At 46.3% G+C, this 27,064-nt stretch overlaps 2 protein-coding genes across 2 annotated transcripts in view; one reads left to right on the forward strand and one right to left on the reverse strand.

The window, feature by feature from the left end:
* Positions 1-6,248, forward strand: part of Lis-1 (LisH and WD40 domain-containing Lis-1) — a 43,432-nt gene extending 37,184 nt beyond the window's left edge. The window contains exon 12 of the mRNA XM_050172856.2: positions 2,468-6,248. Coding sequence (XP_050028813.1) covers positions 2,468-2,541 — 74 coding nt within the window. The 3' untranslated portion in view covers positions 2,542-6,248. The remainder of the gene's footprint in view (positions 1-2,467) is intronic.
* Positions 6,027-27,064, reverse strand: part of LOC126524230 (RNA N(6)-adenosine-methyltransferase mettl16) — a 47,973-nt gene continuing 26,935 nt past the window's right edge. Inside the window, exons 8-10 of the mRNA XM_050172564.3 lie at positions 22,598-22,811; positions 14,825-15,435; positions 6,027-9,563 (exon numbers count right to left, since the gene is read on the reverse strand). Coding sequence (XP_050028521.1) covers positions 9,369-9,563; positions 14,825-15,435; positions 22,598-22,811 — 1,020 coding nt within the window. The 3' untranslated portion in view covers positions 6,027-9,368. The remainder of the gene's footprint in view (positions 9,564-14,824; positions 15,436-22,597; positions 22,812-27,064) is intronic.

Raw genomic sequence — 27,064 nt, forward strand, 5'->3', positions numbered from 1 at the left:
ATATTCTTGGACGATCACTTTCGAAAGTTACTTTATTGTACGTGATAGTCAAACCTCGATATAACGAACTTAATTATGATGAAATTCTAGATATAACTAAGTATTTAATTTTCATAACCTTTTGTCCATTGAACATCATGTATTTAGAACCTAGGTATAACAAAGTGTGTTTGTGTACGATTTCAATATAAAGAAATTTCACTGCCAGTGCAAAGGAATCCCGAGGCAATAAATGAAAACTTCTGCAGACATACATGGTCAAATGATTGAATTACAAGCGGCTGCTTGCAAACGCACCTCTCCACTCACTCGCCACGCGACAAGAGCGAGACCACCGAAGGGGAGCCGTATCATGTTCTATGTAAAGTCCCGGTGTGATAGGATCCTATCCCACCCCGTACACTTTGTGGTTTAGGTGTGAATGAAAGTGTGTGAGGGTGAAACAAGAAAGATAGCGGCTTCCCGCACAAGCGAGGCAAAAGAAGGGGAGGGGAGCGAGCTCACGGTAATGCAATCAAGCGCGCGTCTCGGTTGTGGTGCGCATGGCTGTAAGCGCGGCTGAGCGCACACGCAGCCGCACACCCTGCTTTAGAGGTAATCTACCACACGTGCAAAAAGTGGGTGTGCCAAGACGACGTGGCACCATGTAAGCCGTCTTACCACACATATAGTATTGGAGGTTACATAATCTTGTTACGGTGACCCATTGGAGCGAGAAGCAGACGAAGCATTCGCTGCCTGCTGCCGGCACTTTTCCCGATAGCATTGTCGCAGTGTGAGCGGCGCTATCAGCTGAGGGGGCGGAGTGCACATGAAAGCGTGGCTGGCTTCGCTTAATTCGCTGCGCCGAGAAGATATTGTCGACGTACGTGGAATGAAACCGTATCATTCGTCGCTGACTCCCAAATTTATCAAAATGAAATGTTTCTCATTCACACTTGCTTGTTTTGATTGCCCGATTATTCCTCGGTGTGGTCAATGAAACCTGTGCGGAAGTGAGTGTGTAAACCCTCCCCCTGAAAGGCGGGTTTGCTACGATGACTTTGGACACTCCGAATTGGTCGACTGTTGAACAGCCGTTTTCCCTCACCTAGGGATCTAGGGAGGACAGAGTGTTTATAAGCAGCTGTAGCGTGGCTGCCGAGTGTGCATCCTCTTTCAGTCATGTTAGACTGATGAACTGTAACGTTATGTAGATACTGTAAATAAATCCCATATTCCTCGTTCTCGATGAGAACAAGTCTCTCCCTTCAACAACATCCTCAGCGTGGATAAGGACGATGGCATAGGCCACCTACAATCTATTTCATGCCCGACCCCAACCATTACAGCACACAGGGTCTGGACTATGCAGAATTAAAAAATTGGAGCGTTTTTGAAACACAGACTGCATCACAAATATACGGCATCAACCATTTGGGATTTGTTCGCAGCACTGTATACATAGATGTTTGACTCTCAAAAGGTTAACCCTTTCAGGGTAGATTTCTTTCACCATATGCGACCGCTCAGGATTGATTTTTTTTATTGCAGATTCCAATTCTTCTGAGGGATCGATGTCGAAAAAAATTTACCTTAATTTTTCTAGGGTGACCGTAAAGTGAGAAAAAGATATTTTGCATTGGTATGTATATATGTACTCTTTATTCACGAATAAGAACAATAAAAAAAGGAAATAAACTTGTAAGAATTCAAAATTTGATGCATTGTTATAGTTCAAGGCTTAGAATATGCGCACACGAGAATATTTTGCAAGTTCCTACTCTCATACTATTCACGTCCATAGCGTAATTGAACTGTGTAGGTGAGCACACTCAAGAAAACTGTGTGGTTGTGTGCCCGTCAAAAAAGCAAAACATGTGACAAACCTCCGCTAATCTTCATCTTATCGCCAACCAGATGCAATTAGATATTGCGACTCTCCCCCCCCCAAAAAATAAACGGTGTGCAGATTGCGTATGTGCACCGCTGCGCTAACAGCCGTGCACAGACACGGCCTCGCTAGAGGAGACGCTTGCCAACTTGCCCCCACCACGCATCTTCTCCAGAGGTGCTTTAAAAATCCCCATGTGGAGGAAGAAGAAACTAGGACAATGAGACTGAATGAATAGTTTAACCCAATAGATGTTTGCAAGCCATCTAAGAGTGCTCAGAAAGTGAGAAAGTACACAGTTCGCAACCATCTATAGCATGCTATCGACGAGAATTCGTGCGTACAAGAAAGTGTAAACTTCAGGGCAGACTGCTTCGTTTCATCAGCTCTCTGTCATCTCTAGCTTTATTACTGTAATAGCACGTCAATTTGACAATCGTTAATTGTACATTCACCTGCAGGCTGCAGACTGACTGTGTGGTTCGTTACCTCGCAGCCTCAATTGAAATGTTTCCGATGTAGCGCACTGAGGGAAAGTTTCTCACAGGCGACCGTGCTGACTGTCTTTGACGGCCCCTGTATGTCTGTGTGCAGATTTCCACCGCACGGCGCCGTACGTGGTGACCGGCAGCGTCGAACAGACGGTCAAGGTGTGGGAATGCCGCTAATGCCACACACCGCCGTGAGCGTTGCGTGGCACACTGCGTGCCGAGGAGCCTCGACTGACCGCAGCAGCAGTCCCTCCTGCAGACGAGCCTTGGCAGTGACTCAGCTCATTCCTCCCGAGTCTCTTCCACTGCCCCACTGCACACCAACATTTTTTTTCTTCTCCCCATGCTGGCAACAACAGCCTTGCTGCCGCCGCCACCACCACCACAACCCCGCCCTCTTTTACCCTTCCTCCTCTGGCTTGTTGCACGCCAGCTGTTGACAACAACCACTCGAGGTTGCTGCTGCTGCTTCTGCTGCTGCTGTTGCAACACCGCATTGTTTATACATGCCACTGCCCGACGCACTAAGTGGCTCGTGAGCGCAGGACTTTGCCTACGTTTCAAGTGGACGCCATGTTTGGTGTTGAGGGCACTGCCTGTCCAGAAAATTTTTTTTTTACTTCATTGTCAGCCAGGGTGCACCTGTGCCATCTTCTGTTTTGTTTTTTTTTAGTTTCAGGTACCTTGGGCGCTGTTTGCCGGAGGCACAGTCCCATGTGTATTACGGATGTTACTGGAGTTTCTTTGGCAACTTGAAGGGTGGTTAGTGGGGATGGGGTAAGAAGGTAGCAATGCTACGGTGACACTGCAGTGCGCAGGGTTTCAAAATGTTGCCATGCTCTGCCAGCCTTTTCAGGACTTCCTGGAGAAACGAGTTTGTGGCGGTGAGAGAGAGACTGTTTGTTTAATGTTCGGTTGTGCGATTGCTTGCAGACTGTGAGCAGCGAGATGATGCTCGTGGCTGTTGGCTTTCTTCTGTTGCGCGTGCATGCTCGAACTTCTAGAACACCTGAAGTTCTGTGCGTCTTGTATGAAAAATGACCTGCAGCTGCCATGAAAGAGTGTGTTTCAGTGCGTATATCACAAAGCGCATCTACGCCCCAGAATCTTGCGATGCCTGCAGCGATGTGTGCAATGTTGTGAGCCAGGAAACGGGTATGTGGTGTTAGCTGGGGAGGCCTGTTGAAGAGCTCGGTCAGAAAAAAGATGAACAGTCCCGGACGGAGAAGAGAGCAGTGAATCGAGGCTGTTGCACTCGTTGCAAATGAGAGAGAGAGAGAGTGAATAAAAAACAGAAAAAAAAAAACAAGAGGTTGAGGGACATGATCCAGTGAAAAAGCTGCCTGTCCAATCCAATCTTATATGCATATTTTTTTTTTAACTTGTCTGGAATTGGGGCACTACCGATTTATTGCCCAGTGTTATTTTTGACATCCAATTTCATTTCTATGTTTTTTGCTAGGTGAACTTCTTGCGGAACGGGTTTTCTTCTGCTGCATGCAGAGGGTAGGCACTGTTTCTGGTTTCTGTCGTTTTTGTCTCTATACTGTGCCGTTTTTGGTAATGCCTCTAGGTTCTGTAATAATCGTGATTGAACCCACAGTTCAATGCGCTGCTGTCTGTCCAGCTCAAATGCGTGCCTCACTCTTTTCGATAAAATGAGGGGGCCCTCCTTTTCGGCCGTCTTTTAACCCGAAGCTCGTGAGGAATTGTAAATATTAATCCCTGTTCCTTTTGTGTTCTTGTAGCCCCGGCAGAGAGGATAAAATAAAACATAAGCGCATTTGTTTATTTATGTGCATGCTTCTTGTGTCTTGCTTTCATCCTCCCTGCTGGTTGTCCTTGGGAGAGTTGTTTGTGCAAGCACTTCTGCGAATACACATTTTTAAATATTTTACTTGGCTGCAGGGACTTTAGAAAGGTAGCAGGTCTAGCTGGTGACTACCGCAGCATGAAGTTGAGATAAAGTCGGTCGGTTTTTTCTTTTAAGTCTTTTATCTTTCTCCTGGTGCCATCTTCACAGTGTGTTCGATCGTAACAGAAGTGTGAGGGATGCTTACCATTATGTTTTCCTCCGATACTGTGTTGTAGTATAGTGAATTTATAAAAGCAGTGATCTGCTTGCAATTGCCCTTTGTTGCTGTTTTCTGTTCTTGAGATGTGCTGACTTTTGTTCTGATACATGCAATGTTAAAAAAGAAAAAGCTTCATAAGCTACTTTTGGCAGCCACTGGTCATCTCATGTGCCTGCTTGGGCAGGAAAAAGGGGGGAATTTTCGGTAGGCAGCAGCATTGTGAAAACGTGGGTTTCGGTTTACTGACGCTGGTTAGACAGCACAAGTGAATCCTTGCTTGGAGATGCTCTTTAGAGGCGAACTCTGCATGCACTGTTACGCACGCGGCTTCAACATTCACTGCTCATTCTGCTGGGCAGATCTGTGTATTATTCTGGCATTGTTTTATTAAAAGTGTGGGCAACATTAACTGGCGGTTGCGTCTAGGGCTTTTGTGGCGTAGTGACCGCTCCTGTGAGCTGAGAAGTCTCCCACATAGTGGCAGGACTGGCTAATATTGCTTCTAGTGGGTACAGAACAGTGCTTAAATTTTAAAACAAGATGATGTCCTAAGCACTTTAACACTCAGGCAGTTGTGCGGTGGACGCTGCTGCTCATAGGGAAGTGTGACGCTTAAGAAAATTTTCCGAGCTGTAGGGAGCGCAAACGTCATTGCGAACTGGTTCCCCAATGACACTTTGGCGAGAAATTGCCGCAACATGGATAAGCTTATCGTAAACTCGCGTTTGCACTGGACGCTGCTGTTGAGTGACGCGCAAATTTGCCTAGTGGCACAGTCTTTTTGGGACCCTATATATTTAGAGCCAGTCATCTTCAGACACGAGGGCTTTTGAATTTTTGTTGAGACCACATTGCTGCACATGGAAGACTGGTTAAATTGGCCGCAGCATGGGCGAATGTTCAATCCTTCACATTAGTGACCTAGTAGGAGTGTGCGTGTGTGTGCGTGCTGCCGAGTCCTATGTGTATACAATGTACGCCTACAGATATATATTTATAGGGATGCTCGTGAGCGAAGGCAGGTGGGTTTTGTATAACTGTTTGTAAAGCCTCAACAGTTTGTTTGCCAAAGCATTTGGGGGGGGGGGGGGGGGGGGGATGCTGTTGCCCTCTGAAGTCTGGTCATGTTACAATTTACAACATTACGGCCCCTGCCTTGTTCGAACATCCTTAGCTTTGCCATCAATCAAGTGCACCAAGATGTGCTAAGCTGAATATGTTACGCTGCAGCTCCTGTCAAAATTTCTCTTGGAATTCTTCTAATTGGTGTAGCTGCACTGTTCATTCGAACAGACTGGCAAGTGCTGATGCCAGCTATGCTTGGCATCCGAAAATGAAAACCCTCATTCTTTTTCAGGCAATTACAGACGGTTATACAATGCCCAGTATACATAGAAAGTGCTGCTTGCTATTGTTGGCTTGTTTGGGAGCCACTGGACACCTTTATATATATATTTTTAATATCCTTTCTCATGGTGCCTTTATTTTGCCAATCAGGTTTTTTTTTTTTATTGCTTGACTCTTTCTTGTACAGTACTTATTATATGTGTACATGTGGCAATGTTAGCAATTGTTTTTTTTTTCCCTCCTCCTGGTTTCCTCATGTTGCCACCTCTGTTGTGTGAGATTTGTGATGCCCTCTTCATATTATGTGCAATTCGCCTCTTCTTTTCTTCAACAAAGTGTGGCGGCAGGTGTCGTTCATTAGTTTCTCTTGCACTGCCTGCCTTCCCCGTCTCCTACCATTGAATGCCGCTGCTGTACCGCTGGATGTAGGAAAGCCGAATAAAAAAAATGTATTAAGATGCACCAATGCTGCTACTTTCAATTCTCTAAGTAGCCCCTTGGCCAGGTGTCTGGCTTTTCAGGGGTGTGCCACTCCGAAAAGATAGTGCACAGCTTTTCCTAAAACCAAAACAATGCAATGGGCCCCTCGCCAGGTTTGGAGTAGTGTATACAATGCACACTGACGATCACGTATGCAAAGCGTTGCATCGCTGTGTGCTGGAACATCAGCTGAAATTTCAAACCAAACGCTGCGTGACCTTCTCAAGGGAGCTGTGCTGCCAGCCAGAGTCAAGATCAGACGCATAAGTGCCTTTATGTAATTTGCATTACTGAAACGTCACTCACCGCGACTTCGAGAATTATTCCATGCTACAGCAGTTGTTTGATCTTTTGTTTCACTGGACTATTTAAAGTTACAAGAAATAAGACCAAGCTGAATGTCTGTGAGTCTGTTTCACTCCGTGCCATAGCAAGAGGGACATACTTCGTATTCTCTGCTTGTTTGCACGTCGTGCAGAAAGTGTCGCATCTAACAGGTTTCAACGTGCGATCGTGCATTTTTATCCACTTGTCTGCCTCGGTGCTCCTGTGGCACTGACCTATACCGCTAGTTCGGCATTTTTGCACACAGCTCGCTCGCACATGATATCGTGACTGGAAGTGTACCATGCAGCAAAAATGAGAGGAAAATAAAAAGGAAGGTGGGGGGTCCGTGATGTATGCAACATGTGAACCTCTGGCTCTGGTATGGGAGAATGCAGCAAAGGAATTCCACTTGCAGAGGCTATACAGGGAAAAGTGGGGAGAGAGTATATTGGTGATGAAGCTTGCCTCCTGAAAGTAAGGGTTTGAAACCGTAGGATTTAATGAAATTTCTTGCATCCAAGACAGAAAGGTAAATTCTAGCAACTCTACGATGCAAAATCTTAATTTAAGACCTTGAATGTTCTACAAAAATTCACAAAAACTTTCAAACTTAAAGAAAAGACAAGGTTAACGAATTCGTAACTACACCACAAAAAGCGCATCGCAATTCTGTAAACTGCATCTGTTGGAGCATCTTAAGCGGACAAATTTAATATACAAATGCAGCTCATCTGAAATCGCACAGTTTTTGTCTGCTTTATATGTGTCGTGTATATTTTCCAGAATTGATATTGTTTCTTATTGCCAAGTTGCACAGTTGCAAACTTGATAGTTTGTTCTTAAAATTTCTGCAATTAAAGAAAATTTAAGGAATTGATGGCCTAATAAAAAATCTGCCTCCTGTAGTCACTACCATTTCAACTTTTCTTTCAGAACTAATGCTCATCGAAATCAGAGCTTGGTTTGTAGGAAAACTGTTTTCTCTGTTCCCATGTAGTGTTTTAGATAGGAGCTTTCACGCTAAAGATTCCTCTTCAAGGAAATAGACCACTGAACGAGAACCAACCAAGAAACAGGTGTCTCGTATTGCAATGCAGATATGTCTGATTTAGTCTGTAGAAAGTCTTGTTTCTTTCTAAGCAAGTTTTATACTATTCAGCCATTCATCACGCATAATTAAGGCAATAATTTTGGACCAGTGGTCAAAACGATGAAGCCTCTGGTTTCAATCTAGTATCAAATCTGCACGAGTTTGCAGCAACAGCTGTACGCTTCACGACTTTATTTACGTGCGCATTTCTCGCAAAGCTTGCCTGCCAAGGTAGTAAATGAGCGCAAGCAACACCCAAGCCCAAATGAACAGGCCAAATATTGACTGACAGAATGCAGACATGAAGACAAATGCGTTGTGAATTTGCGTGAAGGATCTCGTCACTGAACCATGTAAATTGCATGAAACTACGGGCAACCAAGGAAAATTGCATTGGTCCTTATTGCTATGTGTAGTTAAATGCTGGCATCATCGCAAAACAGTGCCAATTTGGAGAATTGATTCACAGCTAAAACCATGAGCCACACATTTATACATGTGAAACTTGCCATTGGCAATCAACCAGAACAACTTATTGCAGGCTGCTCTCCAGCTAGAAGCACTTCCTTTTCATGGGTGCCACAATAGTGACCAATCTTTATTTAAAACCCAGAAAAAAAATAGAGGAGGGGGTGGGAGGTAAAGGGTGTAGTGACTAAATGTCTACAGTTGCACACCCAGCTTCATTAAAATGACTCTGCACCTCTCAAAGTGTATTTTGTCAATCTTGCACGTACCAATGTGAGCAAAGCTAGCAAAAAAAAAAAAAAAATCTTCTTTTGGAATGGTCATGCACCCCAACCACGTGTTCTCAAACAAGCCTCGATTCCACTGAGCCGAGCGCAGTGCTTTCCATCGTCTGAAGAAGACGTTGCACTTAAGAAATGCTCCTTGGCCTACGATGAGGAGTTGCTAGAGAAGCATGCCTTCAGTACTGTATGTGAACGCCTGGCTGCAAAAAATTTCGCTGAAAATTGTCGAAGCACGGCGACCACTTCAGCCGAGACGCGACGTTGCCATTCCCTTTCTCGAGCCGAGGCGGAGCGTTGGATGGAGGAACGACATTCATTGCACTGGTCGAACATGCATGCTTTGTGCCACTGGATGTTGGGCTGTACGTGCAAGCCGTAACAGTAGCAATTTCTTTCTCGCACACCATGGCCTTCACTGTTGCTCGCAGTTGCACTTCCTTGCTACTGCATTTCGACATCTCTCCTTGCAGTGTACGTGAGAACTTGTTATTAAAGGAAAGCAGCCTCTGGCCATGGCCAGGAATGAATTGAGTTCCAAGTTTAAAAGACCAAATAATGTTGTGAGACAAAAGAAAATGCTTCATAGGGTGTACAAGATTTTAATGCACAGCTGGACAAAAGAACGCTTTGAAAGGTGCAAATTCCTTTTGTTTTTATTATTTACGCTGAATGTGCATGCATCCAAAGCAGACATCTGTGCCAAACCATGCGCAGGCCAGCCCCCACTCTCACCGTATTTCTTCACGCTAACACATTCACACAATGCAGATGAAATGACAAACATAATGAGAGACCCACAATGTGCGTTGTCACACGTGCAATTCTGCTTCTCGGCCCTTTTGGAAAGTGGCTCACAAAGCAAGACGACTTAAAAGAAGGCAAAAAGTAAAAGCATGCATCGAGGGTTGGGGTGTATGCAATAAGTGTGGAGGGTTAGACACCCCACAAGGAGTTCTTGATGTACTGCAGCAGTTGGTGTGCCACGTCCGACTGGCCGCTTCGGATGGTCATGTGGATGACTATGTCGGTGTAGACGCGCCGTACCCGCACATCGGTGCTCAGGAGCAGGGGCGAACTGTCTGGTTCGGGATCGGCGCCTCCAAAGCCTTCCTCAGCTGCCATGTCGTCCTGTGAGTGATGGCTGTACCGTTAGGCATGAAAGCCAATGCTGGTATAATAAAAAATTTTTTTTCTTTCTAGACCACACTGACTGGCTGATTCCAACGACAATGCAGCCTAAACAGCAATGCTGGGATAAAAATAATAAGCAGCATAGGAAGGGTTACATTAAGAGGAGACTAAAAAGAAACACTATATTAACTTAGACTGATAAAGTATTCTTTTGAAATGCTCTTGTTTTTTTGTTTTTTTTTTTCAATTTTGTGATAATAGGGTGACTGCTAGAAAAGAAAATGAAGGCCAAACTACCAATGTTTGAATTTCGCACCGAAACTCCAGGACTGGGTAAGTCAGTGTAATGCCATGAACTGCAAATTTTTTTTTTTCCTTTAGCCCATTGTGGCCCAGCAAACTTTTTTGAAACTTGCTAAGTTCAGTCACTGGCTTCTCTAGAATACAGTGTAGTCCATCTTTACTGATAAACAATTGATTAGGTGTGGGAAGTTCAAGGCGGTGTTGCCGCCCGCCTTGTTCTTTGTTGCCACACTACTTGTCCTCTCATGGTAGAAGCGGCTTTTTCGGTATTGTAGAAGCACAATTTACTAATGTGGTTCAAATTATTTTCCTCTTTAGTGTCCCTCTAAATGCATCGTAACGCTAATTTTGTAGTGAACATTCATCCCAAACTGCAACAAATGCCTTTTAGGTGTCAGGCGACCTTAGCTACCCCACCGCAATTCAACATGGTTAGCTAGACTTCCCGCTGTTTTGGGACTCTCCGTTTTAGAGGCTTCTGAGGTCCTCTCATTGGTACTTCTTTCTTTTCAAAGCTTTCCCAAAACAGAGTAATGTATTTACTCCATTCTAACGCACCCTTGATTGTAACACGCGTCCCAATTTCATACTTCAGAAAATGTAATATTTTCGCTTGTTCCCTCACTGCATTTTCATGGTAAGAGAGAGAAACATGAATTTATTCTCGCATGGAAAAAGAAAATCTAAAACTCTGAAGACGTAGGAGGAATGATGACAAACTTCCAGTGCTCACAGGAGCTTCCGAACCCCCAGTATGGCAAAGCACTACCTTTTGAGATTGTAAGGTGTTATTTGAGATTGGGCAGTGAGATTTGGACACCGCCTGTTGCATTTTCTGCTTTGTAGTCAACTTTAATGCACTGATTATATTTCAGTGCATTTTTCTGGCAAAAGAAAGAAAGCCATTAGAATGGAGTGAATATGGTGATGTTTCCTGCTTTCTTTTTTTTCCTCACAAGCATCCCTTTCTTTTTACAATGAAATAGTCTGCGTTATGTCACTGAGCTGCAAAGACCTGTGTATTTATCCTCCATCAGATTCAACTTGAGGCACACTGAACATGGGGACGCATAACGTGTGTACAATAATGAGTACCATGGACCGTTAGAGACAGTTTTACTGAAGGATTAGCGCAGTGGATACTTCGTGTCTGCTGCTCTTAAAAGGATAAACTGGCTGTCAAGGCATGTTTCTTATTAGACCATGAAAGGTCAACAATGACTGATACGATTTGTAGCATGGCTACAACAATGATGAGTTCACAAACTAAATATGCACAGAACAGGACTACGCAGGGGCTAAGAAATCAAAATGTACAGGCTCGGAAGTTGTGACTTGCTAATTTGTGCATGCATGCTTTGAATCCTTTCTCCATGTGGGTTCCGTTTGTGTGCACAACTTTCTACGGACCATGAACCAGAACAACAACGTGCATTGTGAACAGCTTCTGCTTGCTTCTACCAGAGAAGCAGGGATTTGAACTCCAGCTCTACCAGATACAAACGAAGCCAAAAGACTTGCAAGCAGCAAAATTGTGTTCTCATTGTTGAGCTCAATTTCTTGGGTTTAGGGATTTTCTTGGACATGGCTCTGAAGAACTAGGAGCCACCATAATATCTTAAAAGTTTTAAGAAATTTCTCAATGGACATCACAATCTGCTCCGTTTCACCTGTGTGGCAATGTCATTCAACAAAGCAGAACTCTGACACTTATGACACAAGTGTCATTCTGCTCAGCACTAAGTCAGAGAAATTAGCATAGATCAATGATACTTGATTATCTGTGTGCAACAGGGGACTCAACAGCATTTTAGGTTGATCAGAGAAGGCATTAGTGGTGCAAAATGTTAACAGTACAATCAATAGTTTAGCCATTATAGAACTGTCGATAGTACAAGAATATCGGTAGTACACTAGTGCACTATCAATAGTGCACTATTGCATTATCAATAATTTATCAATGTGATAGTGCAATATCAATAATTTAATATCATGTGAAGTACCGCATGTAAGTACTGCACTATCAAATTTGTGTCATTTCCCTGTTCCGTTTCAGTGCTGATGGTCAGTTATCATGAAATTTCGGGTAACATCCCTAGCCGGGGATCGGAAAACTATTGATGGTACTATCGACAGCGCTGCTATCAACTTATTTCACAACATTCGTAGTTTCATAACAAAATACTGTAATCCTGTCGACAGCTCAAAAAAGAACTATCAATAGTCAATTTACCACTAATTTTGCACCACTACTGGCAACAATGTACAGCATTCAGGGAAGAAGGAAAGAGACTATGAAAGAGCATCATGTGACAGTTCTGAAGCCTAGTCATGAAAAAAAATATATAGAGAGAAAAGGCTGATGGAAAATAGGCTCTCACCATGTGATAGTCAAGCGTTAATTTCTAGCCGCCGAATGTATGGACAGTACAGGGAAGAGCAGAGTGGGTGGTGAGAACAAACTGTGACGAAGGCATCATTAAAAGCTACCACAAATCTAACAAGGCCTAGAAAGGCCTGCCAACTATGTCGAGCATATTTCCCACGAGTCAATGCGTACATACTTAGTAACTCGGGGACCAATTGCAATGCATGCTCACTGGCCTGGAGAGGCAAAGCAGAAGGGTGGGTATAAAAATTCATCTGCAGAAACCTAAAGTAATGCTTAACAGTTTCAGTACAGCAGTTTACGATAGGTAGCGAGGCACTGGAAGTGGTAAGGGAATACATCTACTTAGGGCAGGTAGTGACCACGGATCCGGATCATGAGACTGAAATAACCAGAAGAATAAGAATGGGCTGGGGTGCGTTTGGCAGGCATTCTCAAATCATGAACTGCAGGTTGTCATTATCCCTCAAGAGAAAAGTGTATAACAGCTGTGTCTTACCAGTACTCACGTACGGGACAGAAACCTGGAGGCTTACGAAAAGGGTTTACTTAAATTGAGGACGACGCAACGAGCTATGGAAAGAAGAATGATGGGTGTAACGTTAAGGGATAAAAAAAGAGCAGATTGGGTGAGGGAACAAATGCGAGTTAATTACATCTTAGCTGAAATCAAGAAAAAGAAATGGGCATGGGCAGGACATGTAATGAGGAGGGAAGATAACCGATGGTCATTAAGGGTAACGGACTGGATTCCAAGGGAAGGGAAGCGTAGCAGGGGGCGGCAGAAAGTTAGGTGGGCGGATGAGATTAAGAAGTTTGCAGAGATGACATGGCCACAATTAGCACATGACCGGGGTATTTGGAGAAGTAAGGGGGAGGTCTTTGCCCTGCAGTGGGCGTAACCAGGCTGATGATGGTGAATGCGTACATAGGCCCCAGAAGTGGAGTGTCACAGGAGGTTACTAGCTGCCCGATGTCATGGTCCCTCTCAGTCTATTTTCTTCCTTTATGTCAGCATTTCTAAGAATTCATTATCATCACCAGCTAATCATAAGTCCGTTCCAAGATGAAGACTAGAGATCTCCATTTAGCCCTTGTCTTGCGTATGGTAACTCAATCCTATGTCTGCAAATCTCATGGTCTCACTACACCCCCTAGTTCCCTGCAGTCTTCGACTGTAAATCCATTCCCTTGGCAGCCTGTTCTGTTACTCTAATGGGACACTGGTTATCTGTTCTACGCACTGCATGACCTGCCCCCCCCCCCAACTCTGATTCTCTCTCTTAACCCTTTTAAGTACTGTGACCGAGTTTGACTCAGCTATATACATATATTTTTTTTGTAATTGGTGCCAAGGGCAAGTCTGTCTATTCCTTGTGTTCGGGCACTCTTTCCGAGTGCCAGTAATGGGCCGGTCTAGTTCTCTCTTAGGTCAATAGGGGGCCTACAGACTTAGTCCGGTAGAGATGAAAAAAAAATGGTGGCTGCCAGTTACGTGTTGCTGTACCCGTTGCAATAGCGTGGTTTTCATTTGGTCGAGTCATCAAGCTATGAAGATTATTTGCTTATGCATGAAAGCACCGACACTGTTGGGAGTGTGTTTTTGTGCTACATTTAGTGACTCTGACGTCGCCAACTACGATGATAGTTATGATATGGTGCAGCAGTGAACAAAGTTAGATGGATGGAACACTTTGCAAAGTGCCTCCTTGTTTAAAATGTTTGTATTTTAAGACACAAGTTGTGGATTTACTGCTTTCCTGCCAAACGTACCTGGAATTTTCAAAAAATTTGCTACCCAGATATGCATTAAAAAAACCATTCTGAACACATTTCCGGATTTTTTTTGCTGACACTTTTGACTGCACTTATCTCAAGAAGAATATCATACGACTGTATTTCATTTCTTAATGCAAACTCGTCATGCCTAATATTTTTTGTTTCACCGATCTTCGCATGATGCCTAGCTTCCTTTTAAATTTCTTTGTTACCACATTCTAGAAGGTTTAGGTACATGGTTTAGTGGAGGTCTAACACAGTGATTGTAGCATATAGTTCCTTTTATTCAGGCACACAATTGAGTTTGTGCTTGCTGGGAGTGCTTGGCAAATGCATCTATTGTTCCATTTTTACTTCTCCAATATCCTTCTTGTGATTAGTCCACCTGACTACATGGACTAGATAAACACACTCGAGCATCACTGCAAGAAAGCCGACTACCGATCAAAACTCTCAATTACACAACATGCTATTGAATACTGATTTACCTTTGTGCACAGTAACTTTCAAACCTATCCTTTAAATTCATATGTATGTAGATTGCATTAACGGATATAAGTTTATAATGAATATTGGGCATAGCGAAGGTAATTTTTGCGTGGAATTTGGTTTCGTTATAACGAGGTTTGAATGTACCGTGTGTATTGTAAGTTAACTACAAGAGGAGGAGGAGTTTGATGTTGCTGTAGGCAGATATAAGCTGAAACTGCGGGCAAGTGCTCTGTCCCAATGCCGCAATTGGGCAAAGCATAAGAAACATAAAATCTATAGGTACTGAAGCACTCACTGCATTTTCCTCAAAAGACTTGTCACTGTCATCCTGGCGTGAAACCTTGCTTGGTGGCTCGTCCGCGGCACTCTCGTCTGCCTGCTTCCTCTTCACGCCCTGTTCGTGGCCATCGCTGTCAGTGCCACTGTTGGCTTCCATGGCCTCATCCACAGTCGACTGACTGGCAGACTGCTCAGACGGCTGCATGGGGTCTACGTCCGGCTGTGGTGGCACATGGTTTGAGGACGTGACAGTTGATGAAGGGGTCTCAACTTCTGATGAAACGGCGGACGACTCCTCCTGAGACGACTCTGGTGCTGCCTCCTGCTCCTCAGCCGGGCCGCTGAAGCACTCGCCTGACTCGGCTTGTGAAGGCCCATTTGAGGAGACCTCCTGGGACGGGGCAGCCAGTTCCGCCTGCTGTTGATCTGCCTCTTTCTCGGCCGGTTCACTGGAAGATTCAGCTGGCTCCTGTTCCGAGACCGCCATTTCAGAGGACTCCTCCGAAGAGCCAACAGGCTGAGCAGTCGTCTCGTCCACCGCTGACCCCTCCTCCATGGAATCGGAAGTTCCTGCACTTGTTTCGGCTTCAGATGTGTCATTTTTTGCAGCTGCCTCTGAAGATTGCTCTACAATGAAGAAAGAAAGGAAAAAATAAAAGATGTACAAAGAGGAGAACTAGGAGATAAAAAAGGGGTGGGAGGGAATTCTAAACAGTCAAATCGAAACTACGCTGAAGTTTTCATTTCTTAACCCCACAAAACCTCAAACACCATTTCATATCAAATAAAATTTCTGGCTATGAAGAGCAAAGAAAAGAGTGAAATAACAATGTAATAAAAATGAATTATACTTAGTTAAATAAATTAAATGGTAATTATTTATTTAGTAATTGACTTGCTGAACTATACACAACTGAATGCTCCTGCCACCATATCGAAAATGTTACCATGGGCTCCACAGCTTCCAGCGCCTAAGTCGGAGTTTTTAGCCATCAAATTCAGCCTGTGAAAAATGATACGTTGGGCTTTTGTGGCTTGAGATACACCCAACTAAAGTGTGAAAGCTTAAGCTCCGGAGTGGTGGTTATAGCTAGCTGTAAGAGGAGCACTAAGAAAGTATTGAATGTGTCATGTGAGCCCAATGCTCCTTAACCACCCAGGTTGTGAAACTCCGTAGGAGACGTTACTGACAACTGAAATATATTCTCCTTTTCTTCAGGATACTCATTTTTATTTTTCCATGCACAACAATCGAGTAGAATGGCTTAACAACAGCATGGCGACAGTGCAACCATTAGCAATTTTTTTCTTCACATATAGATTTCAGTACAAATTTCATCACCTTACTTTGACTATTTTTTACACTTATTATGTTGTTCAAATGATTACTTATGTTTGATTTTGTCCTTTAAAGTTCTCTTAGCGTCTTTTTTTCAGCACTGTTATGCGATTCTTATGTCTCCTTTTCTTGCGAGTACAAGCCCCATTTGTATGGCACGTGTAAACCACGTACAGTAAAACCTCGTTAATTTGAACATCGGTTAATTCGAAATCCCGGATAATTAGAATGTTTTCTGTGGTCCCGTATTTTCAATGTAAATTTGACCGGATAATTTGAACCGGCAGCCTAGGCCAACCCAGTTAATTCGAAGATTTGGGGTGCTATGTGACAATTCCCGATCCCCATTTCACCGCACACCCGACGAAACGACAGCCATACGGTGCCGCGAGGCGGCACCACATAGTAATCGCGATTATTTATAGACGAAGCGCCTGACTCGTAGTACTGCTAGCACAAAAATCAGTCAACAGTACGCCCCGCGCACCGCCGAAACGCGCGCCTGCTGAGGAGAAGACGTGCTATACTGCAACGCAGTGCGCAGACTGGTTTTGTCACGTGCTCTCGTCCCCCACTTCGCACGTTCCTCGCAGTCGCAGTGGTCACAGTGTCAGTGCATGTTCGCCCATTCTCTCTCGGTGCCTGCGCCGACGTGTGTGTGTGCAACGTCAGTCTACGCCGTTTCTTTGCGTGCGGTGCTTAGGGGTGTTGCAGCTAGCGTGGTGTTCATTCTTTCTTTTTCTGAACTGTGCAGAAGTGCCAGTGAGCGAAGATGCCAAAGTACAAGACTTTAATGCTGCAGCAGAAGTTCTGCTTTATCCAAGAAGCGGGTAAGAACACGTGCTCCAAGACCGAGCTGGCTGAAAGGCACAGCGTGCCCCTCTCGACGTTGTTCACAATATTGAAGAACAAGTCGAAGGTACTGGAGGTCTAAAGCAAGACACATTCTTCGAAGCGGTTGCGAGTACGGGCTCCCACGTACCAAGATGTGGAATCAGCTTTACTTCGCTGGCTGCAGAAAGCAAACGCAGCCCACCTTCCCATCAATGGAACTATACTGCGGGAGAAGGCCAGCGACTTGGCTCTACAACTTGGGCATGAAGAGTTCAAGTGTAGCAATGGACGGTTCAGCCATCTTAAAGAGCACAATAATTTGACCTTCGTAGCCATCTGTGGCAAGTGCGGCAGCACAAACAAGAGCGTCGTCGACGACTGGAAGAAACATACATTGGCTCCGTTGCTTAGCGAGAACTGTGCAGACGATGTGTACAACCTTGACGAGGCAGCTCTTTTTTACAAGATGTTGCCAACAAAAACATTCGCAGCGAAGGACACTGTGGTCAAGGGTCGAAAGCAGGGCAAGGAAAGAATTACCGTTCTGTTCGGCGCGAACATGTGCGGTAAATACAGGCTGATGCTACTCGTAGTTGGAAAGAGTGGGAAGCCTTGCTGCTTTAAAAATGCACGGCTGCCGTCAAGGGATGAGCTTATCTACCGGCATAACAAGAAAGCCTGGGTCACAGGCGCAATATTTGAAGATTACGTTCAGCAGCTTGACCACAAGTTCGCAGCCACAGACAGGAATGTACTCTTCGTTGTTGATAATTGCCTGGCGCAAAGTGACATCCAACACCTGAAAGCTATCAGGATGGTATTTCTTCCTTTGAACACCACGTCGATCTCGCAGCCAATGGACTGAGGTGTCATTTACCGCACGAGGAAGATTTGCCGCCACCACCTGCTTAAGCGCATGCTGCTTTGTTACGACAACGACAGGGAGTACTCCATCGACCTCCTCGGGGCCATATGTCTTATTGTGTATGCATGGAAGCAAGTGGAGCCCACTTTGATCATGCGGTGTTTTGAACACGATGGCTTTTCGAAGGAAAGCACCGTCAATGCTGATGCTGACTATTCATGCGCACTTGATGAAGAAGGGGCCGAGTGTTGCGATCGCATCAATGCAATCTGCACAGGGGATAGCAAATCCGGTGCAGTCGGCTTTGCCAAGTATCCGCACTTTGAAAATGATTAACAAACATGCTACTCAGGCTTGGAGAGTGAAGGTACCGCTGATGCGACCATGTGCGATGACAGCGACGACGGCGACGCTAACGATGCCTCCCGAGCACCCGTTCTCGGGGAAGTTATTGGATCTCTGAATGTTATCCGCAGTTTTGTTGAGTGCCACGGTGGAAATTCTCAAATGCTGCACGTAGTTGGCCAACTAGAAAACATGACCCTTGGAGCCTCAAACTACAGGATGCGGCAAACCAGCATCTCTGATTACATTAAGTAATCCAAAGATCACTGAATAAAGGTGCACATTCCTGCAGCGAAATTTTTTTTTGTGTTTGGTTAATTCGAAGATTTCTTGCGGTCCCGATGACTTCGAATTAACGAGGTTTTACTGTACGCACAATAAATGATGGTCTACACCAAGAGCACATGAATGGTTGAAGCCGCATGGTTCGTCACGGTTCACAAGAGCAAGCGAGTTAATAGCGATAATACATTTTTGCTACAAGGTATTACAATGTACATAATGGCTACGTTTCAAGCCTTGTGCGCAGCAAGAACAAATTTATTGGAAGTGGGCACACCCCAAGCAATTAGGCAGAAATAATCAGATAGTGACTGCACCAAGGAAATGTACCAAATCAGAAATGTGACAAGCCGCTGCTTCTAAATATTTGCCAAACAAAGAACAAAGAGCAAAACACACTCATCCTGCTTCAATTCGTGAATGGAAAGTTTGGATAGCTTGGAATACATATTTAGTCTCGCATTTAAAACAGGCACCATATACGCTGCTGCTTGCGGCGTTTGGATACAGCTTAATCAGATTCCAAAGCGCTTTCGCATGTCCTCTGAAACTGTGGCCAAAGCTTTGTGTCATCCACAAGGTCACTGGCTACGATACCTTCCGAAACAGAGGATTGCTAAGCAGCACCGGTGTCATATACACCCATTGTAAACGATTAGGCAATGGAGGCAGTTGAGGCAGGCAATGGATGCATCAACATGTGATAAAACATGGAGGTGCCTACGGGATTGCCGCGAAAAGGGTCATTACGCAACAATGTCACTTGGTGCAGCTGTGCGCAGCATACGCAATGCATTTGAAGCAGCAAGCAAGCAGTTTGGGTCGGCTGGGTTCTGCGGCACCTCTGGAAAGCAGTAATGACCTCACTTTTTTTATTACAAAAAGCACAAATTTGGCAAGTTACTTCTGACATCCATTTGCATTTTGTGCACAAAATTTAGCACTGAGTCTTCTCTGTAGCTGCACTAGAGCTACTAATATATTTTTATGCAGTGCTAAATTTAACTTCTTCTGGCATTTAACATTGATATTCCACTTGTTGCTCCACGGTAACATGGAACTGAGGTCTTTCTGTGGACAGTTGTGCTTACGATCACAGTTAATTTGCTGACGTAAGCAACAGTCATCCTTTATTTATCTGCTGGCCAGTGCGATACTGTCCCCACATCCGTGCAGTCGAGCGATCCCTCTTGCGACGCAAATTTCACGGTCGAGCAGTAGATGTTGGTCGCCCTGGATAACGCCTTCTACATCGGCAGGTGCTTCGGTGCCGACGGAAATAATAATGCTGGAGCGCAGCGGGATGCTCGCTTGATCTTCGAGCACACTCATGGCATGGTGACTACGAGGGCTCTCCGTCGGTATCGCTTGATCTTCCGACAGCGTTATCGATTTTGACTTCAGGTCTATGATTGCGCCGTGTTGGTTCAGGAAGTCCATGCTGAGAATGACGTCTCGTGAACACTGTTGGAGGATAACGAAGGTGGCAGGGTAAGTCCGGTCATGAAAGGAAATTTTTGCCGTGCAGATTCCAGTCGGCGTAATGAGGTGTCCTCCTGCAGTTCGAATTTGAGGGCCTTCCCATGTAGTCGTTAACTTTTTTCAACTGGGCGGCGATGTGTCCACTCATTACGGAGTAATCGGCCCCTGTGTCCACTAAGGCGGTAACTGCGTGGCCGTCGAGAAGCACGTCGAGGTCGGTGGTTCTTTGTCTGGCGTTGCAGTTAGGTCTTGGCGTCGGATCACGGCTGCATCGTGTTGAACTGAAGCTGGAACGTCACGCCGTCAAGTCGTTTTTCGTCGTTGTAGTCTTGGCTTCCTGACTTCTTCATCGTCTTCGTCGGCGGCGGAGGATCTCCGTCAGTTCAACGAACAGCAACCGCACCTCCATCGGTTGCTGCTTTTAGTTTTCCGGATATGGGCTCGCTGACCAGCCCCGGGCTGGGCCAGTGTATGGTCGGCGCTGCGGCGACAGGTAGCGGCCTGGTGACGGCGAACGGGACGGTCATCGAGGGCTCCACTGAGTGGCGGCGAGGTAGTCGGCGACATCTCGAGGTCGTTCGCCGATCTGTGGTTGCGGCGCGTTAACGGCGAACCCTTGGAGTCCCATCTCCCGGTATGTGCATCGGCGGTAGATGTGCCCGGCTTCACCGCAGTGATAGCAAAGCAGATGGTGGTCGGGGGCGCGCCAAACATCAGTCTTCCTTGGAACCCCGCGTGAGGTGACGGGTTGGAGAGCTGGCGGCGGGGGTGGTGGTAGATGATGGAACTGTGTCGTCACGGGGCACTGCCGTGGGCGCGGAGGGGGAACGTGACGGCGGGCTACAGCGGCGTATGTCATCGCTTGCGGCTGAGGCTGCGGCGATTCAGGGGCTACTCCGAGTTGTTGTTGGAGCTGCTCACGTACGGCGTTGGCAATCGAAGCCACTTGAGGCTGTGATGATGGGAACAGCTTCTGTAGCTCCTCCCGCACGACCGCTCGGATAGTCTCGCGCAGGTCGTCGGTGGCCAGTGATTGAACTCTGGCGTAGTTTCTCGAGTTCGTGCGGTGGTCGAATTGCCTGTTTCGCATCTCGAGTGTCTTCTCGATGCTGGTGGCCTCGCGAAGAAAAACGTCGACGGTCTTCGGTGGGCTTGTACCATTCTGGCAAAAAGTTCCTCCTTCACACCATGCATGAAAAGGCGGACTTTCTTCTCCTCGGGCATTTCAGGGTCGGCGTGGCGGAATAGACTGCTCATTTCCTCTGTGAAGATCGCGGTTGTTTCATTAGGTAGCTGCACCCGGGTTTCTAATAGCGCTTGGGCTCATTCTCGGCCCACGACGCTTGCGAATGTCTGCAGGAAGCCGCTTCGGAACAGTTCCCAGGTCGTTAAGGTGGCTTCTCGGTTCTCGAACCACGTCCTGGCCGCGTCTTCCAATGCGAAGAAGACATGTCGCAGTTTGTCGTCGCTGTTCCAGTTGTTAAATGTAGCGACTCTCTCATACATCTCGAGCCAGCTTTCCGGGTCCTCGAACGTTGAACCGTGGAACGTCGGAGGCTCCCTGAGCTTCTGCAGCACGACGGGGGACACTGGGGCTGCCATTGGGGTGGACTTGGTAGCGATCTTCCTGGTCGTCTCAGGCAAAAGTCCGTGCTCCTGTGGCAGTCCTTGCAGCCTGCGGCTACCTCGCTGGTCCTTGGCGACGTTGGTGTTGTCTTCCGCATGCGGGCTTGGGTCACGGCTTTGTCGGGGCGTCTGGTACATGAACGCAAAGCACCTCCACCAGATGTCACGTGGTGGTGACGTTGAAGAACACAGTAGCAATACTGTGAAAGACAAAACTAACTTTTATTGGGCGAACCTGTGCCCACAAAAGTGGCTACACTTATAGCGCAACGATAGCGGCGAACACAGTCGGCGAACGTCGGAAATCTGATCAGCGGGTCAAGCACGTCGGCTTTTATACAGCAGTCGCCGAATGTTCCAGACCAATCGTTGGGACCCGCGTGCCTTCCACAAAGTTCTACACAATTCGCGTCATGCGATGAAATCAGATAACACAAGGTTCGGCGACAACAGACAGTGGATAGAAGCATCGATAACTTTCCAGAAACTTCGGATACATGCAGGCGTGTCCTGTGCTGTGCGATAACATTTGTTAGGTGGCGAAACGTGGTCGCCCGATAAAGATAAGTACATGTGTCAGTATCAACCAATTATAAACGCTCAATTTCTGCTGTATGTGTCGTTGTGGCTAGCGACGTAATGGAATTTGGCTTTTGGTCTTGTTTTGTTTGAAAGGCAGCCCATAGGAGTGAGAAATAATGTTTGAAATAAACATTGTGTAGTTCTTGAAGTGTGAATTTGCGTGAGTCTTTCCCTATAGAACGACTACATGTGACTCTACTGGGACCAACACAGCAGTTACAGTTACTCGTCAATTCGAATGAAGAGATTTCGAATTAACCAGATTTCACTGTATGCTCACAGGGCAGAGATCTTTTTTTTAATCTTTGCAACAGAGAAATGACGAAGTTGACAGCGCACTGCCTCGACTATCAGTGAATGCTCACACCCCGCACCTCGATTCTCTCAAGAACCCTCGGCTAACTGGAAAGCGTTCTGACATCCTCATAACCGACCTTGCTGCTGCATGTCCTGTGTATGCTGGTCACCCGAAGGCTCCTCTTCTTTTGGATTTTTGGCTTCTTCGGCTTTCTTGGCCTCCTCCTCCCGCAAGCGACGTTTGCGCTCGATCTCCCGGCGCCTGCGTCGCAGGTGTGTCCACGTGTTCTCCTTGGCCTTGACCCAAAGGTGGCACATGTTCTGACCCTCGTTGATGATCTCGTAGGGAACCTGCGAGGATGCACATCTATCAGAAATCGGCCCCTGGACACAATCTGCCTGGTCTCGTGTATTTCGTGTCCAAGTCTTTCATTTGGAAAGATGTGACACAAAAACATTTGGAAAGACATGATGTTTGGAAAGACCACCCTAAACATTAACACTAAGATTTCTAATTGGATTGGTAGTGTTTTGTGTGATCGCTATCAGTCTGTATTTGTGAATAATACTTTATCCCCATTATTAAAGGTGAAATCAGGCATCCCGCAAGGCACTGTGTTGGAGCCAATCTTACTTCTAATTAATGTTAATGATATCAATAACCACTTGTTATCAACAATCACACTACAGTGGAACCCCGGTTATACGTCTCCCGGTGTTGCGACGACTCGGGTTTTACGACGGAGTAGCGCAGTCCCGGCTAAGTCCCCATAGAAGCAATGCATTAATAACCCCAGTTATCCGCCGATACTTTACGCCTGATCCACGTTATATGATGACCCTCGCGAAGCGCGGGACGGAACGGCAGACGAAAGAAAAGTGCCGTGGGTCTCTTTCTTTGCTCCGTCTCTCCGCATGCGGAGCGCTTGACACCGCTTGACCGGTTCGCTCTGGCGCAGCTTTCTTCCCTGCCTCGTCTCATTGTTCGTTTCTCTCTCCCCCACCAGCAGCTGCCCGCGATGCTCGCTGTGCTGAAATAGCACCTTTTCTTCTCCACAATCACTTTCTTCCTCTCTTCTTGGCAGCGTCGCCTCTCGTCGTGTTGGGGAAGCATTTCTCTCCTACTAGTTTTCCAGCAGCAGATCGTTGACAAGGTAGCGCGCAGAGGCCTAGGTTTATCGCACGTGTTCTTCGTCATGATCCTAGCGACCAGTGTTCAGCGGAGGTTTTGAGTTGTGTGGAGCAATGCAACGCACGATGTCCCGAAAGTGGACAGTTCTGTCACTCGGCGATAAGCTGAATATTATCGAGGAAGCGGAAAACCGGCATGGAACCACAAAAGCCAGCATTGCCTGGGACCTTAAGATACCCGAATCTTTGCTTAAGACGATCCTGGCAAACAAAGCGGTGATACTGCAGAATGCCAACAAGTTCGGGCTCAAACGCAAAGCGGCAAAAGGACAGCATGAGAAGTTAGAAAAATTTCTTGTCAAGTGGCTGCATCAAGCATGGAGCTCTACGATCAACGTTGGCGGCGCCATTCTAAAAGAAAGGCGGACCTTGTGGTATTGCGTATGGGCATCGATGACTTTCAGGCTTCAAACGGGTGGCTGGATCGCTTTAAAATATGAAACAGGATTGTGTACAGCCACTCCTGCGGAGAAAGCACTTCCATGGACATTTCGACAGTGAACGAGTGGATGGAGACGCTGCCGGTGATGATTGCTGCATACAAGCCCTGCAACGTTTTCAATGCCGATGAGAGCGGTATTTTTTACCATATGCAGCCCGAACAAACCCTTGCGTTTAAGGGTGACAGCTGTAATGGTGGCAAGCGTAGTAAAGAGTGTGTCACGGCACTATTCTGTGCTAACGAGGATGGCTCCGAGAGGATGTCTTTGCTCGTTGTTGGAAAGTTTGCAAAGCCACAGTGCTTTAACCCTTTCGCTGTCACGGACGTACCGGTACGTCATCGTGCTTCCCCCCTACAGTGTCACTGACGTACTGGTACGTTCTCTATCGTGCGTTCAAAATTTCGCGCCTGAGCGCAAAGCTGGCACTCCTAAACTGGCCACGCCATCTGTTGACTCTTTCTACAAGTTTGTATATTCGCCCTGACCTGTGTAGTACATGTATTGAAGAGTACAGTGCGACTGCCACTCGCCCCTTTCTCTTCGCTGAGTGGCGCGGTGGCTCCACGTTCGGTGGATCATGCGTCGCGCGCGTGTAGTTATGGGTTCAAGGGTTGTTCTGCCATCTCCGCTGGTTTGAAGGTTTTTATTTTTCTTCTGTTGGCATGTTTGCTATGGCGTGTCAAGTTCAGGCGCACGCGCCGTTGCCTCTCCGAAAAGAGTGACTCGATTGCTGCTTTCGCTCTCTCGCCGCACCCTCGCTTCCTACTTGCAGCAGTAAACGTAAAGCCCTTCGAACTTTGTTTAGCCTTTTTCCATCTCCCTCTGTCTTCTTGATCATGCAACGTCCCGTTTCTCTCCGTTGTGTGGGCGACTGAAAGCACATCCTCCCTGCGCGTGGTTACTTTCGAATGGCTGAGCGCGCGGGACCTTTGTCTGCTCATTGGAGCGGTGGCTCAATTCCAATTCAGAATATGAGCCGAGCTCGGATTTGGACTCGGACAGCGTCTCATGCGAGGAAGAGATGAGTTCCGCATCGTCAGATTCGGATGTTAGTCAGGCTGATGATGATGGTGATGTTTACTAACAACAGCTGCAGAACACTGAATCTGCATACTGCATTGACTATGTTATTTGTATACCAATCATAATCAAAAATAAATTGCTATGTTCATTCCCTGTTATGCTCGTTCCCTGAAACCAAGCCGACACTGGGGGTGCGTCACGGCCAGAAAGGCCCGACAGCGAAAGGGTTAAGAACTTGATGACGCTGCGGCGCAGCTACAACTTCAACAAAAAGGCGTGGATGATGTTTTCGCTTGCAGCAGCTGGATAACAAAATGGGTGCTAAGGCAAGGAAAATATTGCTTTTTGTGGACAACGCACCATGACACCCACCCGATACATCCAGCCTGAGGAACATAAAGGTGTTTTTTTTCCGCCCAACTGCACAAGCTGGCTGCAGCTGCTGGATGCCAGCATCATTAAGTGCATCAAGCAAGGGTACTGGAAGCAGTTAGTGCAGCGTTGGCTGGCGGCTATGGAGCACAGCGAGTCGGAAAAAGATCACTATGCTCGACGCCATGCATTTTATCGCCAGTTCGTGGAACGCAGGGTCGCGAAGCACAATTGCTAACTCATTCAAGCACTGTGGCTTTAAGTGAGAGACTGCCTCCTCTGCTGGGGACGCAACAACCGTGATGCCACTCAAGGCCGATGAAGGCTTCACCGACGACGATTTCGAGGGTTTAAACCTCACCACGACCTTCGCCGAGTACGTGGAGGCCGACGACAACGTCGCGATTTGTGGCGAAGTGTTGTTGGATGACGCCAACGCTTTGCCAAGTGCTGACACCGCTGCGACACATCGGACGAGGACAACGACGATGCCACAGATGCCGTGCCTGTGCCTACCACGTTCGCCGAGGTGCTACGGCACATAGATGGCATCCGGAATTTCATCTGTTCACATGACGCTGCAGAGGATCGCCTTTTGGATGTTGGCCAACTCGAGCGAAAGCTCTTGGTTGGGCAACAGTGATGAACCCATTCTGCAACTCGGTTGAGCCACAACACATGCATTTGCGTCGGCGCCTTTGCATGGGTGCCGAAAGTACTGCCAACTACCAATCATAAAAACTTGATGAAAGAGGCAAGCCAAAAACTATTTCCTTTAAAAAGCATTACCATGCAACACTCTTTAAAACTTGTCATGAACACATCTGACATATGTTGTTTCTTTATATGTAGCTTGGAGCCGACAATTTCGCTGAAAGGTTAGGTTGCCTGCTCTTTCTTTTTTCTACTTTTCAAAGCCCACGGCACCTTCTTCCCCTACTCTTGGTAGGTATATAAACGATGGCTACTGGATGTATTTCTTACGACATCATAACTTAGCAGTGCCTTTGGCAGATGCAAAACCAGAGAAATCGCATCCCCAATGGGGCAGTGGTGCCATCTGGTGGCAGAGAACAGTACAACTGGGCTGCTGAATCACATTATAACAAACACGGACATAACGAATTATTGAATATAATGAAGAAAATGTAAAGCTTATTTGTGCTTTATTTCAATGAGTAATATTACGCTGCTATAATGAAACTAAATCTGGAAGATGCGAGAACAGCTCAGCATCTATGTTTTGGTATTCCTTAGTTCCAGCACGGACTGCAAGCACTTATCGTACTTGCCTGAATCTAATGGGTCCAAAAATGGCCACTGCGTTGCAATCGGATGCTAAATGAAAACCACATTTGTGACATTGGCACGAAACTACCGTTGGAGCCATCAGAGACAATGTCATTGCCAACAAAAGATAGTGACAGAGCATGTTTTTGTGAAGGTTGCTGTGGGTAAAGTGTTACTGTGGGTTCATTTTCTCCTCAAATGCGATCCATGCGCTTGCTATCTGTGGTCACTGAAGTACCGTTGACGCGCCGCTTTCATAATGAAAACTCATTAAAAAAGATCATT

This window comes from Dermacentor andersoni, chromosome 3 (genome assembly GCF_023375885.2).
Source record: "Dermacentor andersoni chromosome 3, qqDerAnde1_hic_scaffold, whole genome shotgun sequence".
In the NCBI taxonomy this organism is placed as follows: domain Eukaryota; kingdom Metazoa; phylum Arthropoda; class Arachnida; order Ixodida; family Ixodidae; genus Dermacentor; species Dermacentor andersoni.